A 16,874-nucleotide genomic window follows, 5' to 3' on the forward strand; every position below is an offset into this window, starting at 1 on the left:
AAGTATTTAAAACCTAATCAAAATACTTAAAACTGTCAAGCATGTCCTAGGGGTCTTGAAGATAGAGGAATTTAATCGAAGCTGCTAGAACAGCAGGACTTTGATGCCCGACATTGTAAAGGGGTGGGAAGGGAAGATCGGAAGCTCACGTAGCTCTTCACCTGTGGGAAGAAGACTTCCTAATAAACAGCAGCTCATCTGTCTGCAGCAAGGCAGGAAAAGGTCAACACAGCGGCTGTTAGGCCTTTAATATTTTAATTTAGGCAATTATCAAGGGACCGCATGTAGAACCTCTTGTCTAGGATATCCACATGAGGGTATGATGATGGCTTTATTATACAGTGACATCAAAAGATAAAGCACAGTTTCGTTCTCTTTAAAAAAAAAAATTCACACTACTATTATTCTCTTTGTAAGGCTTTAGAAGATAACACTGTAACATACACAGAGTGCTTTTATTTCTGTATTTGCAAACACAAAAAGTATAGATATTTGTATTTACATTCGCATTCATACATGAAAATTGTAATTTTAAATGAAAGTCACTCAGCACACTTAAACATAACTTGGCTTTCTATTTTCTGGAAACATACTTCAGTTCTATGAAACTCACAGTGTTTATAAAAACTAGGAAAGAATTAATGGGACAGCTGTGAAAGCAATAAAATCATAATCTACCCTCTCCCCACATTCAAAGAGCCCCCAAACGGCAGCTGACCACCAACTTACATAACAGAAAAGAGCCTTCTGAAGTTGCATTTTCTTAATTTTAGTAGCAAACAGTTAAAGAGCTCATTTTACCACCATTTATTATTATTTAAAACCAGAGCATGCTTGCTGAAGCTGCATTTCAAACCGAGACTGGTACAAATCCTACAATGTTTGACTTTAAATATATCCTATTTGCTACATAAATTGCTACAAGGGTAGGGTGGAACTCTGCTGTTCAACCCATGGTCAAATAACAGACAATAAAGATTATTTATTACTTTCTTTTATAGTTCATAATTTAACATTTTAGTTATCTTTACCACCACCATCCTAAAAGTTAAGTAAGCTAGGGCTCTTGGATATAACCATGTCATCCATTAAAATTATGATCATAGAAGGTATGTCATTTTAATCTAAAAATACATAGGGTAAAATCAAGAGATTTAATACATAATCAAAACACATCTCTAATCAAACACATTTCATTAGCAAATCAACATTTCTAATTTAAAAATGTAACAAAGCATGAAGACTCTGGCTTATAACTTCCTGCTTATATAGCTTTATTTCTAATAATCATCAGCTTTTTTTTTTTTTTATTTCTAACAATGAAGTAAAAATCAAACTAAGTCACCATTCCTTTACGGAAACAAAGGCTACACAAAAAAATGAATTTTAGCTTTGGCAAAAAAAGCTTTAAGAATAAAGTCAAATGGAAATGTAACCAAATTTCTGAGCAGAACAAAACTGCTGTCGGAAAATAACAAATTTATAAAATGTGGTGATCAAAGATTTTTAAAAAATCTTCATCAATGCCCTGTAAGTAAATTTTAGGCTTAAAGAAGCATGTGCAGTGTATGGCCTGTAAATTAACCCTGAAGTATGTATTCTTGTGACCAAAAAACGGTAACAGCCCTAAAGAGTTTTCCAAGTTCAAACTGACTGATCTAGCTAAAGAGGCAAGGAGGAAAAGCCACCACCCACCACCACCACCACCACCACCCAGGCACCTGTGTGTGAGGGTCCCAAGCCATTGCTCAGAAAGCTATGGCATAATTTAAATGTCTTTCTTCTGTATCAACAGTGGACCGTGTGAAACTATCAGCCGTCTCCCACCCTTCATGCTCGAGTCACCTCTCCCCCTCAGTCCAACTCCCAGCCCGCCATGTCTACCTGACAAGTGACAGCCCAATCTGATTAAATGCTTCCAAGGGAGGGGACTTGTGGGCCTCCATGACAGGCCAAAAGTGATCACCATGGAGATACATAATTACAGCTGTCAACGCATCTACTGTCCTGCTGACATCAATTTGATTGCTCCCAGCAATAATGATAGACAAAGCTTGGTGTGCACTCTCCCGCACCCAATCACTTTATCTATTCCTTGGTCCATTTAGCTGACATGCAACATTCACACAAGCAAATAACAGCAGTAAGCAGAACATTTAAGGCATTTTAATTGTTTTTTCTTTCTATGGATGGCTCACAACCGCAAATGTTATTACATAAAACTCCTGCTGCAGCATTAATTGAAGAAAGATTTGGTGGGACAAAGACTGTAGGGGGTATAGTTTGTCCATTATCACTTGTACTTTCAACAGGTCTCACGTTTGAAAATTGCAAATTGCAAAAACTTGCGAGGGCAAAATGTTTGACATCTTGTTAGCTATTACAACGTGGTGAAAACTTCTAACAACTAGAGGAATCATTATGAATTCTTATTTAATACTTTTTTGTTTGATTAAAAAAATGTTTAGATATGTCCCTATGATACTTGTTTTCTCATCTGCTATTTAACGTCACATAATGCCTGTTAAATCTTTACAATTTTTTTTCTGCCTTCAGGCTTTGAACACAGCATGAAGTCTCCCAGCCTAGAAAGGGTCAAGTCTCTTCAGAATGCATATGGGCAAAAACAATTTAGAAAGTGAAATAAATCACATATCCAATAACATCTTTGAATTTAGAATCCTTCCTGTAATCTTTTACCATCTTCATGCCAGTAATCAAACTGAATAATCATATTCACAGATGTTACAGCCTTGTCATCCACTAGTTAACATAATGTCATATATATATGCACTTATTACCTTGATTAAGAAAGAGGGTATGTCCTTGTTCTTTTTATGCAGCAAAAACTATTTAAAGAACAGCTATTAAATACAGAAGAATTATGAATTATGTGGACCGTGATCACTTTTCTTTAACCGGTGCAAACATGTACTTCTTAAAGTCCATGACACTTCCTAGAATGAGGCACACTTTGTTTTCCTTAAGCCGTTTCCATTAAGGGGTTGATTTTGTGCTTGAATTTTTGACGTCTCACTATACAGGGAAGCTTGGTTAGATTTAGGGAAAAGATTAAAGAGTAATACAGAAAAGTCATTTCCCATTCTTAGGGTTCTGTGATCTTTTTCACTACAATTTTCAAAAGAATTGGGAACATTGTAAACTATCATTTATTTACAAGTCAGATGTCTCTGGACATCCCCTGTGAAGTGAATTCTGACTTTCCTACATAACACAAAGTACAAAATATTTTTTTAAAAACAACAAAAAACTGTCATTCCCCAGGAATTCCACTTGTCCTTCAATTTACACCCTTTAGTGATGACATGCTTTAACATAAAAGTATGACATAAATCAAGGTTTTACCCTCTCACTTGGTATTACAGCTTAATGACTTACACCAGGTAGATGTATTGGTTCTTGGTACTGAGACAATCTCCCAATGGACGGTAAGCCAAAGGACTTGTAGGGGTCCTGAAAGTTCAAAGAAAAGGAAGCACAGTCTTTGAAATATAAATCAGCAAAGTAAGGTTAAATATTTATACAATGAAGAAGCATTTATAGATCTATTTTCAACATACAGTATTTACCAAATCACAGATTTCAGAATATTACTGTCTTATACTCACTCTAGACTACTTAGGCAAGTAATTAAAAATCAAACAGAACTGTAAGCAGAATTTAGCCTGACCTTAATCATACTTTATTGAAATTGGTAAAATTCCAACATTTTATAAATCTTCTTTGAATGCTTCGGGCAAAAATAAAATAACCTAGTGCTACATCAAAACATCCCCCAGTTCAGAACAACAACTGTAGTGCACTAAAGATACTTGTTTTTCTTACTCTCAAAACAGTTCACATATGGTAAAACTGGAGAATTTTGGTTCTTCAGATAAAGGCCTGAAAGAAACTTTGCATGTGCTCCATTTGTAAATAGCTTAGATCATCAGAATAAGTACTAAATAAGTTCAGTGTCCCAACAATGCCACTTAAAATATAATAAAAAGCAAGAATAACCAAGCCAAGTATATTCTCAATATCCTTAAAAAACATTGGAAAACAATTTCCAGTATTCTTAGACACAGATACTAGTAATTTACTTTTTGTTTTAACAAACTTCGAGTTCTAAAAGTAAAACATAGTATACATGTTTCTTTGAATTATTTTAATCACTTGAAAAAAGCCTTCTCAGATGTTGACTGCTTTATTATCTGATGATTAATACAGTTATAAAATAGTATAAAAGTACTGGACTGACAGTTTAGGAGTAAGAGCCATAATTAAAATCATGAATGAAAGCTTTGCAATTTAAATTTTAATTGCTACTTTCATGTAAGCATAAGGGATAAAATTATTGGAAAACAAACTTGCAAAAATTTAAGTATTGAATTAACAACTCCTGTGCACCCAGAGTGGGCTCTAAAAACCAAAAAGCACAAAACAAACAAAAACACAGAAATAAATGCTTCTGTTTATTTCAAATGAGAGTTGAAAACAAGCAAACAAAACAAAAACCACGGTCCCTTCAAGCATACTGAATATTTAGCAAAAGCAAGAATATTTAACGAATGCTTTGTTGCCCCTTAAACTGACTGGGAGCTATTTTTCCCATGCAGAAAAAATACATGGAACTTAATTAAACTCAATCTTTAAAACTATTTTGAATTACCTCAAAACTATCTACCCTCTGTCCCAGTTGGAGTCTTTATTACATAAGCACATACTCGACAGCAGTTCTGAAATCCTAACTTTACCTACTGTTTAGCTCTACCTGGTCCCATGACTTTGGGACACAACCACCATGCTTCCTCTCAACATCATTCATTTTACCTCAGCATAAACCCGGCATTCGACTGCCCAGCCATTGATGGGAATATCAGCTTGTTTGTGCCTGAGAGGGTAACCCTTGGCAACACGGATCATTTCTTGGACGAGGTCCAGGCCAGTAATGCATTCTGTGACGGGATGCTCAACCTGCGAGGCCAATATGAGCCCGTCAATAGGTGTGGGAAAAGACAAACAGAAATAAGCAAGAACAAGTTCAACAACTTCTAGGTAAAATAAGGTTAATTACATTTAACATTCAATCACAATGAACTACAAAACCAAAAGAATAAAATTAAAACACAATCTATACTAGGCATGATTTTTTTAAAAGAAACACCTAAAAAGTATTTGTAAACTATCTGTATTACTTGTCTCCATTTTTCATTAGATGTCGTCCGGCAATGTTTAAGACTCTCAATTCTGAAACTACTTCCTATCTGAAAATTACGTATTTAGCCGCAATCCTCCGTATGGCAGATAATCAAGCTATTCTGCTACACTTAGCATGGCACCCACAGAGGCAGCTTAGGATCTTTCAAAGCACGAGGCGAGCCGAGTCTCACCCAGGCTCATGCTTTCACTAACCTGTCCTGACAAGCAACCAGCTTAGCGCACTCTTACATCAATGCAGTGTAGCAGAAAGGGGCAGATGGATCCTGCAGGTTGTTTTCCCTTCAGACTTACATGGGGAGTGCTGAGCACGCACAATAGCAAAACTAAGCCAGTGAAATCACTCTGCTCTCTCAGCAAATTGCTGATAACTACCTTGGATGATGCTGTCATGGGGATCCCAGGCCTTCCATACCCACACACGGGACACACACGTACAAAAACATGCACTGGCATATAGGGATACTAACAGGGATACACAGCATTATGAATTTGATTGCTTACAAGTTCCTAAACTTAACAAAGCTAAAAGAAGGCCACTTATGATACTGATAAAGAGCAGATGATCTGTCTGTCACTGAAATCCCTGCGTAAGTTTTAGATATTTAAATATAAGTTTGGCCACATATCCTGCTTTAATACCGATTTCTTCTCTTATAAAAATTAAGCATGTTCTAAATGCACTTCGTAACAGTTTCTTTATCATGACATGTCTAATTCCATACACTCTGAAACAAGAAAAGGTCAATGAACAAAAGAAATGTCTTCCCATCTTCAACTACACTAATTGAAGGACAGGACTTAGTCATTATAATAATCTTGAAGCTTATCATAAGCAGACAATGCCATGGTCTTAAAAAAAAAAAAAGCTTTGTAAAAATAAACAGATGGCATCCATAATTAGCTCTGTGTGTGTTATGAGTTTGTTTACAGTTTCAACAACATTTTAAGACATTTTGACATAATTTTAATGACAAATCATCACTAAAATAAGCATCTACCCTTTGTAAAATAAATGTGACACTAAATAAAGATCTTATTAGATAGTTCAAAAAATAAATTTTTGAAGGCAAGCTATAGTTTTTTGAGAAACAAGATTCCATATGACAAATATAACAAGAAAGGAACAAGTGTTAAGCATATCTATTATTGCTAGAAACAAATTTCGTGTGAGAAACCATCTTACCACTCTATTCAAAGTGAGCCTACTGCGTGCCAAGGGCTTTATATCAATACTACTCACACACTTCATTAGGTTAAAAAAAATTATAATGTTAAGTGAATGATTTAACTCTAATCTATGATTAACTCCTTCTAAGAAAAGTATACACTATACACTAGGCAAATAAATAAATACTGAAAGAATAAATGAGCAGCAAATCCAGAGCCACATCTACAATCAATGGTAGAGGCAGGGTTGGAATTGAGGTCACTCCAGAGATGGTACAACCTTCCTATTCTCTTCAAGGAAAAATGTATATAAAAACATGTAGTAAATTGGCTGGCTCAGTCAGTGCTGCATGCAACCTTTGATCTCAGGGTCATGAGTTTAAGCCCTACACTGGGTGTAGACATTACTAAATAATAATAATAATAATAAATAATAATAAACTTTTTTTAAAATGTAGTAAACATAAACAGCTACATAATTATGAGCTGTTGTCTTTTATAAAGCACAGTATTATAAAAGTTTAAAGATATAAACTCATTGTAAGGCTCTGTTTTACCTTGGAAGACTTCTCTGTAACCATGTAAGAAAAAAGTATATTAGACCCATTATTGAATGGAATCCAAAAATGGACCCACTTAACCACAACTTAGAATTATAGAACAGAAACAGCACATTTCACCATCTAAATTAGTGAGCTGCAAGCATTTCAAAATAAAATAATGAAGTAGATCACTAGAATAATAACTAGCTGCTAAAGGCAAGATGATTACTTGCAGAATTTTAAAAATATATCCAGTTAGGTTCATATATTGTTAAAGAAATCTTTCTAAACACATTTTAGTAGAATTCTGAAGTTATTCAACTGGATGGTGTGAAACATTTCCTTTAGACCCTGCACTATTATCACCAGGAATCTTGTAGGCGTAACATTGTTTAAATAACCATGTACAGCACCATTTCTGAGAACTCGGAAACAGGTCCCCTCTGCAAGTCAAACTCAATACTTAAGAGATCAAAACAGAGATATACAAAGAGACAAAACAGCTCCCAGGCCAAAATATAATTCAACAGAAGTTTTAAAAATATCTTTAAAAGGAGAAAAAAAAAAAAAGAAAGAAAGAAAGAGGAAAAAGGGAGGGAGGGAGGGAGGGAAGGAGGATCACTGGAAAAATGGAGGTAGCCACCTGGAAAGAAAGGATATACAAAGAACAAGAGTCAAAGATGGCCGTCTGGTAGGCTCATGAGTTTGTCTTGTTCCACCTGGAGGAAAAATCCACACAAGTCTAATGCCACTAAACATGTATTCTGAAGGCTGTCATGTGGAAAGAAAAAAAAACAAACAAACAAGGTTTCTGTGTCACTTCTATTAGGAAAACATTGACTTCAACTACATTAAACATGTACTTTTAAGAAAGACTCCTCGGACTCCTTAATCAGTTACTATGCTTTGGGATTCTCAAGAGAAGGGTATCCTACAGTGCCTACTTAACCACACACTCCCCCATCTACGGGATACCCTTATGGGTTGAGAATTCCACGGAACACACTTTTAGAAATGATGCCGTAAACATTCAAAATACAAAACTGAATTCCCTTATTGTGACTATCCTCACCAAACAAATTTCTGAGAACCTGGCTTCATACATTATATATTTTTTACCCAAAAGAAATGGGTGATAGTTTCAAGAAGCGTATGAATAAGGGATACAACAAATAATATGATTCTGCACTTGAAGATCAGTATGTTGACATTCTGATAGATAAGTCTTATGATTTAGTCAACAAAAGACCTAACCCCCACCCCAGCCACAGAAAAAGAAAGAGAGAAAGAAAAGAAGAGCCCAAAACAAGTCAGAATTTCTTTTTTCATTTTTTTAAAATTTTTTTAAAAGATTTTATTTATTTAATAGAAATCACAAGTAGGCAGAGAGGCAGGCAGAGAGAGAAGGGAGAAGCAGGCTCCCGGCTGAGCAGAGAGCCTGATGCGGGTATCAGTCCCAGGACCCTGGCATCATGACCTGAGCCGAAGGCAGAGGCTTTAACCCACTGAGCCACCCAGGTGCCCCAAGTCAGAATTTCCGAACTCTCAAATACAAAGAGTGTGCACTCTGCAGATCTATCAGGAGCTGATCAGTCAGTCTGTGCTGGCAATGCCTCTATCTTTCCATGAGTCTTTTGTTCGAACAGGTGCAGACAACTACAATCATGAAAGGTCGTATTATGGAATACAATCACACACAATCATGCGACAGTGAGTATATATAGTTCTACATGCCTATATTAGATGGCCACAAACATCCAACTTTTTATTAATCCATTTGCTATTTTAATTTAGTTTTGTCTTCTTGATCACCATCAAGCTATCACTAGTATCAGTGTTTGTGTTTAGACCTCTTGCTACTGTTTTCACATGTATTTGTTGCTTTAAATGTATTTACCTCAAAAAATAAATAACTGAGTTTATCAAATGCAACAGTGAGGTAAATCTGGTTTTGCTTCAAAACGTCAAAGTGATGAACTTAGAAAAATGTATCTTTCTAGCATTGTGTCTGCCGTTGCCACTGTAATCTTTAGCTTTCTAAATATGAACTAGGAATATCCACAACTAGTGGATGAAAGTATAATGAGACATTTCCAGTCTCAAAGTACCTCCCAATAAGATACTTTATTGACAACAAAGGGAAAAGTGGTAACTCTACAGTAAAGAAATGTGAGAGACGCCACCTTAACCAAGCCGACCTCAGCAGTAATAGTGAACAGACATCACGCTTCTCCTGTGTGGTGCTCAGAGAAGCACAAAACATTCCCTGTAGAATACTTGCCAGTGAGCACAGCCTCGACACAATCACGAGAAAACAGACAAATGCAAAATGAGAGATATTCTACAACGTAAAGGGCCCATGCTCCTGAAAAAATGTAAAGACCATAGTTGACCGCCCCCCCCAAATAAGTAAAATAAAAGACTAAGGAACTGTTCTCGATGGAAAGAAAGAGGTATGACAAGTAAATGTAATATAGGAGCCCAAATCAGAAAACGTGTTTCTTTTACTATAAAAGACGCTAATGGAACAACTGGCGAAATCTGAACATGACCTCTAGACTGGATGATAGGTATATGTAAATGTTAATATCCTGATCTTGATAACGGTACTGCGGTACTGTAAAAGAATTTTCCTGTTTTTAGGAAATACAAACATTTTCAGGAGTAAAGGGTCACCAGGCCTGTAGTTTACTCTGGAATGTTTCAGGTAAAGAAGATAGACACAGATAAAACAGATAAAGCAAACATAAATGTTAGGCAAAGGTGTTCAGAACATCTTTGTAACATTCTGCAATTTTTCTCTACATCTGAAATAATTCACATAAAAGTTAATAGTAATTAAAGCAACATCACTAGTTTGTTTTTACATATAATAAACTATTATCAAAATAAATATAACTGATCTGATCATTTTATCTTCAATTAAAAATAATCCAATTTGATCAATATTTTCTCTTCAAAATCTACTATGTTAAATAAAAATAATAAACAGCAGATAATTCATCCAATAGGTTTTCTCTGACTTAAACTTGCAAATATTTTGTGTTTATTTACCTAATAATTCCTAGGATTTTAAGAACAGGTAACTAGGTGACAGGCAAGTTTTCCTCCAGGGGAGTAAGATTCAGGTAAATTCTAATTATACACTTCAGTTAACTTCCAATGAAAATTAACACTGAGGGAAGTTCCAAAGAGGAAAAAAAAGTCACAAAAAGTGTGGAGAGAAGTCAGACGGAACACGAATGTGTAAACTTGGCCATTAACAGAGAAGGACGGTAATGAGAAGGATTGGAAGTTCCTTAAATGGAAGAATATTTGGCTGTAACTGTCTGCTGCTGAATGGTGGCCCAACTGCCTAGTCAAAGCAGAAGCTGTCCCCAAAGCTAGAAGACCCAACAAACAGGCTGTAACTAACATCCAAATGGCACTGAAATTTACAAAACCCCTCCAAATGCATGAACTTGTTCCTCAACATTCCACTGTAATTTTATAGGGAAGGCAAAGGAGATACAAACAAGAGGTATATGGTGAGTGAATATTAAGAATATCTAATATCCAAATAATGTTATTTTAAATTAATATGATTTTAGATAACATCTTTATTAAATACACTAAGTCTAAACTGACACGTATTAACAAGGCTTGATTTGTGAAAGCTCCCTCTGGTAAGCAGAACTTGTTCAACTCAACTCAGCAGAGCAGTTTAGGCGTGATGACCTGTTGAATTATATGGAAATTGTCCTGTTATGTAAAACTGAGTTCCATAATGGTATCTGGCAGTAACAGGTCTCCATTCAGTTTGTTGTTATTCCAGCCCGAAAGGATAACTGATGCCATTATTTTTGGTTCTGCTCTTTGAGTTCAGAGAACTGCTTTGTCCAGAACAGAATCTAACATTTACCTATTAAAATTCTGAAGCTCTACCTCCCGAGAATACAGGATTTCAAAATAAAGATCTAAAGTTATTAGATTTTGATCCACAGGACTCAAAGATAAAAAGCACATTGGGAAATAGGCCCCAACATACCATTCCTGTAAACTCACCTTGAAAATAATGGCTATGTTCAAGGGTGGCAGTGGAAACTGAACAGATTCTATTTACAGAGCTTCCCTGTTAACCCCAACACAAATAATCAGACGAAGAAAGGGTAAGGAAGCTGTTATGGGCTGAACTGTGTCCCCTCCCTCCCCAATTCCTATGTTTAAGCCCTAACCCCTAGTACTTCTGAATTTGAGTGTATTTGGAGATAGGGTCTTTAAAGAGGCAATTAAGTTAAAATGAGGTCATTAGTATGGGCCCTAATCCAATATGACTAATGTCCTTAAAAGAAGAGATTAGGACACAGACAACACACAGAATAGCAGACAGACCATGTGAAGACACAGGGGGATGATGGCCAGCTGCAGGCCAAAGAGAGGGGGCTCCAGAAGAAAGCAACCCTGCAAATGTCTTCATTTTAGACTTCTAGTCACCAGAACTGTGAGAAAGTAAGTTTCTGTTGGTTAAGCTACCTTGTCTGCGGTATGGTGTTATGGCAGCTCTAGGAAACTAATACAGGAACAAATTTGAAAAATTAAAATCTAGGTAAGAGTACAGAACTCAAAGACCTAAAATAGTTTACAACACACTTTAAAACAAAAACCTAACTGAAAGTATCTGACAATTTTACCTATTCACATCATGTCATAAAACTTCTTTCCTTCAACTTTCTATAAGACTCAATAAATACGGGGCGCCTGGGTGGCTCAGTGGGTTAAAGCCTCTGCCTTCAGCTCAGGTCATGATCCCAGGGTCCTGGGATGGAGCCCCGCATCGGGCTCTCTGCTCAGCAGGGAGCCTGCTTCCCCCTCTCTCTCTGCCTGCCTCTCTGCCTACTTGTGATCTCTGCCTGTCAAATTAAAAAAAAAAAAAAAAAAAGTTTAAAAAAAAAAGACTCAATAAATATTAAGGGAAAGTTTAATATACCCTGCTTTGTATTCTCAGTTTCCTAGGACATTGGCATTGAATATTCCAGAACATCCCAGTTCTGGCTTACTTAACCCAGTTTGAGAATCTTGGCCTCTGTGACTTTAAAAATAATCGAAAAAGTCAACTTCTGCCCAAATCTAAAATGCCCCTTCTGGCAAGAATGCAGTTTTACAAATTAGTCACAAATCCATTTCTCTATTATTTCTCCCATTAATTATTCTTTCAACCAATGCTCCAACTCTGAAAATAGAACATGGTATTTATTCAGTTACCGTCAACTCAAAGAAACCAGAATATGGGTTGCAATAATTCTTAATTTTTAAATAAGTCAAAGAGTAAAGGGTAAGAATCAATTCAGAGTTTCTAAAATTCTTCTGGAATATAAAGATCCCACATGGTAGGGGATTATCTGATGGGGGAGTCTGGTTGCCATAGAATTTTAACAATTTCATAGCACTTTTTCTTCTATCCCATCACAAAAGAAGATTCCTTCTTCACTGTGGCAATCATATATAAGCAACTGACAAAGGTCTAACAAAGGTGGGAAATTCAGCTGTGTTCTTAAGGATATGCAACAGCCAGCTGACCACACTTGGGCTATTAACTACGATAAGATATTATTCCTCTCTACTTACTTGAGAGTGTTCCAATGCTTATAATCTTTCTAAGACTACAAAAAGACTGTTTTTCCAAATAACTAAAATCTAATCATAACCTACATTTGGAAATGATCACACACACACACACACAAATTTGGAAAGGTATAGTGAGGGTCCTAACATTAATCTTAAGACAAGGGTCCAAGCAGAAACAGCTTATGAATTTAACACTTTTACCCATCAGTTTCAATTTTAGAAGACTTCCATCTCCATTTTTCTCTTAGACTCTTACACAGACACCCTTATGATAAAAAGATGTTTTTCAAAGTTGTTTATTGCAAGTATGTTTGTTCATCCATAACAATAATTTTGCAGTTAACTGACAGAAAAAGAATAAAAGAAAATTATTAACTTATAGCTCAGTTTGCCATCTGAAAAAAAAACTGGCTACTGGCAAGCTTTATTAATAATGACAACAGTAAAAGTAAACATGTTAACCAATATTTAACAAACATGGCATGTGGAATACTACTGGTGAGGTTCTCACAGTCAGGAAGAAGAATGAGTGCTCAGTATAAACCAGGCACTTTTCTGAGCATTTTTAAATGAATTAACTCAGTTAATGCTTACAACCCTATAAAGCACTTGCTACAGTTACTGTCACTTTATAGATGAGGACAGTGAGGCACAGCGAAGTTAAGAAACTTCCTTACAGTCATACAACCAGGAAGGAGTAGAGCTAGGATTTACTTGTACTAAGTCAAAATATGGATGGTTGCAATTAATGAAAACGATGACTAAAGGAATTCCCCATTCATCAGCTCTGGTTGTTCTGAACAATTTTAAGGTCTAGAACCTCACTAAATTTCTCTCTAGAAAAGCATGTACCCAATTTCAGAGGGTCCACAGACTCCCCCAAAGCTCATTAATGATACCCAGATAACCCTGGTTAAATATTTCTGCTTTGGGAAGATGGCAAAACCAGCATGGTTCACCCCTTCTCCACTCCAAATCCCACGGTCTCTATTCCCCCACAGTGAGTGAGTAACACAGGATATTGCAAACGGAGACATCTGGGGGAAAGTGAGAGCCAATCACAAGTAATGAGCTCTTGCCTCTCATGGACTGGGGGCAACCCAGAGGCCAGCTTTAGAGATCTCCAGGGAAAGATGTGAAAGAAGTCAGGGGGACAGCTTGGCCTGCGAAGATCCATGCGGCCTGAAAAGAGTCACTTAAAGGCTCCAAGAGTCCCTTGTCATTTTGCTAAGAAGTCCGAGTAGTCAATAAATATTAGCTAGACTCTGCCCTTGAGATGAAGTCAATGCTCCGAGATACATGCTCTTCTTGACCTCAGCGGCAGATACGGTTGTATCTCCAACCCCTCGAAGGACTGCTGCCACTTTGAATATTATACCAAACAGCACTCAATACTGAACCCAAATCAACCACAGTAAAACCACGGCAGGTGGCTTATCCACCAGAGACAGGGCTACATTCAGAATAATGACTACAGACACCAAGAGAAACAAAGCAGTTGAGGATTGGGGCGGGGGAGGGGGAGGAGCTGGAGAGAGGGGGGAATGCATCCAAAAAGTAACTGGGCACTTAGAAACTTCAAGAGTATCAATACAAGCACACATACCCCCATACGAAAGGAGATTTTCTGGGATAAAATAACATGATTTCCCAATTATGCAGTCTGGTTGATTATTTTAAGGAGAAGACGATCGCCATTAGAACTCAAATTAGTAGACTGGAAGAGCAACATAAAGAATTAACCTCAAAAAACAGAACACAAATACAGAATGAGAGTAATCATGAGCAAGAAGACACAAGTTCAGAGGGCTTGTCCAGTACACCTAACCCACAATAAAAGGAGTTCCCGAAGGAGAGTATGAAGAGAGCAAAGGAAATGAGCAAAGGAAAACCGTTAACAGAAGAAACTTTCTCTGAAATGAAGAAACACTTGTATCTGTACACTTCAAAGAATACCCAGAGAAAAGGCAGAATTTATGGACATAAACACATACCTAGGCATGTCCTGGTGGAGACAAAAAAAAAAAAAAAAAATGCCCGAATTCCAATGATCAAGTGGAACCTGGGCCACCTTTCAGACAGCAAGAATACTTTAAATATAATGGAAGACAAATCAGAATGACCTCAGACTTAATACTAGAAGCCAGAAAACAGCCGAGTGTATCAACTACTGAAAGAGAAAAACAGAAACCCAAGAATCCTAGACTCAAAATACCATCCCCCCCCTTTTTTTTTGAGGGTGTGGCATTTTCGAGCATAGCCTCCACAGATTCCAGCTGAGGAAACGTCATGAAAAATGCTAATGAAATCAATGAACTAGGGCAAAACTCTCAAAGAAGGGAAAGAGAGAAGATACAGAAATGAGAAACCTGTGTACACACAAGCGAAAAGCAAGTCTGGAAACAGAAGAGATCAACTACAAGGGAAATCCAAATACAGCCTAGAGGTCTGAGATGATCTCAGAGAATCTTCAGTGTTGGAAAGCTGGGGCAGTCAGAGCTTCTTTACAAGTATTAATGTTGAAAATGCCAGTCTAAACAGGAAGATGAACATAAATACAATGTTAAAGGACAAGAAAATTTCCAATCTACCATTGGGAAACAAGAGTACTTCGCAATTTAATTCAAGCAACAAATAAAAAAGGGGAAACAGAAAAAAAGGAATACTAAAATATAAGTAAAGATGAAATAAAATCAAGTATTTAAAATTACAAGGACAAAACTTTCATACAAGAAGAAAGAATGTCAGATTGGTTCTTTTTTCATTTAAACTTTAAGAAACACAAAACAAGTGATAAAGAAGGCTTTGAAATAAAACAGGCAAGTAAAACAAAAGGAAGGAAACGCAACATAATAGGAGTCAAGATGGAATTTAAAATTAAAATCTTTGAACAAGACAAAGATGTTATGTAATGATAAAAGGTATACAATTCACATGGAATAGTCATAAACCTATACATATCAAATTATGTTATAGGCAAATATGCAAATATTTTAAATGCAAGGAAAACCTGTATAATGAATACAGACGTACACTGAAGTAGCAATAGATGAAATTACATAATGTCTGAAACTTTTGTTAAAATACTCCAGCTAAAAGTGGCAAAAGGAAAAGAAGGTATGCATAAAACAATCCTGGCAATGTAAACATGAAGAAAGGTTACAGTTTCATGGGACATGAAATTTCCTACTCTTAGCCTCTGTATGTTTGAAGATTACCACATGTCAAAGGGACCAAAAAAAGGACACACAGAGGGAAGAAAAAAAGGAAGGAAGAAAGGAAAGAGGGGAAAAAAGAAATAAGAAAGAGGGGGGAAAGGCCAAGGAAAGAAATGCAAAGAGGTCTTGAATCCGAGAATTTTTAGGGCACTGAAAATACTCTGCATGATACATAATGGTAGATACAGGTCATCATACATTTGTCAAAACCCACAGAATGTACAACACGAAGAATGAACCCTACTGCAAACTATGGACTTGTACTAATAACACTGTATCAACATTTATATCAATATTTATAATACTGCATCAATAATTATTTCAACATTTTCAATTTCATCAGTTGTAACGTATATACCATAGTAAGACAACATGATACTAATGGGGAATTGAGAGTGGATGGTATATGGAAACACTTTGTACTTACTTCTCATTTTTCTGTAAACCTAAAATTGCTCTGAAAAATAAAGGCTATTTTTTTTAATTACGATAAAAACTTCATGTATCTCTAAATCAAACAGATCCAATTAAAAAAGAAAGAAATCCAGAGGAATATGAATAAAACAATCAATAACCTTCAAAAACCTTGATTTGTATTACTCAAAATACTAGAAGTATACCACAGAAGGGATTAGAGCAATGTTTAAAAATCTACAACAGGGGGCTGCCTGCGTGGCTCAGCGGGTTGAGCCTCTGCCTTTGGCTCAGGTCATGATCTCAGGGTCTTGGGATCAAGTCCCACAGTGGGCTCTCTGCTCACCGGGGAGCCTGCTTCTTCCTCTCTCTCTCTGCCTGCCACTCTGCCTGCTGGTAATCTCTGTCAAATAAATAAATAAAATCTTTAAAAAAAAAAAAAAAACCTACTATTAAGAAAGAAACCAGTATAAATGGGTTCACATCTGAGTTTTAATATTTAAGGAACAGATAACGCCTATTCCTACCTATATACTATTCCCACAGTTAGCTTAAAAAAATACATATAACTTTATTACTCAAATCTGGTAAAGACAGTATTTTAAAAAGTAAAAACTGTAAATCATTATATTATAATCCAGTAAAATAACAAAAGGAAAATCGTTAGGTCTAATTAAAATTTATTCCAGGAATGTTGCAGTGTCAA

General features: G+C 36.2%; 1 protein-coding gene across 2 annotated transcripts in view; it reads right to left on the bottom strand.

Annotated features, from left to right (window-relative positions):
• PCCA (propionyl-CoA carboxylase subunit alpha) overlaps positions 1-16,874 on the bottom strand; it is a 403,819-nt gene that overhangs the window by 213,054 nt on the left and 173,891 nt on the right. For both annotated transcript variants that reach the window (XM_080798184.1, XM_080798183.1), the window contains exons 13-14: positions 4,834-4,977; positions 3,400-3,474 (exon numbers count right to left, since the gene is read on the bottom strand). In XM_080798184.1, the coding sequence (XP_080654310.1) occupies positions 3,400-3,474; positions 4,834-4,977 (219 nt within the window). The remainder of the gene's footprint in view (positions 1-3,399; positions 3,475-4,833; positions 4,978-16,874) is intronic.

Source organism: Martes martes (assembly GCF_963455335.1).
Source record: "Martes martes genome assembly, chromosome: 3".
Classification (NCBI taxonomy): Eukaryota; Metazoa; Chordata; class Mammalia; order Carnivora; family Mustelidae; genus Martes; species Martes martes.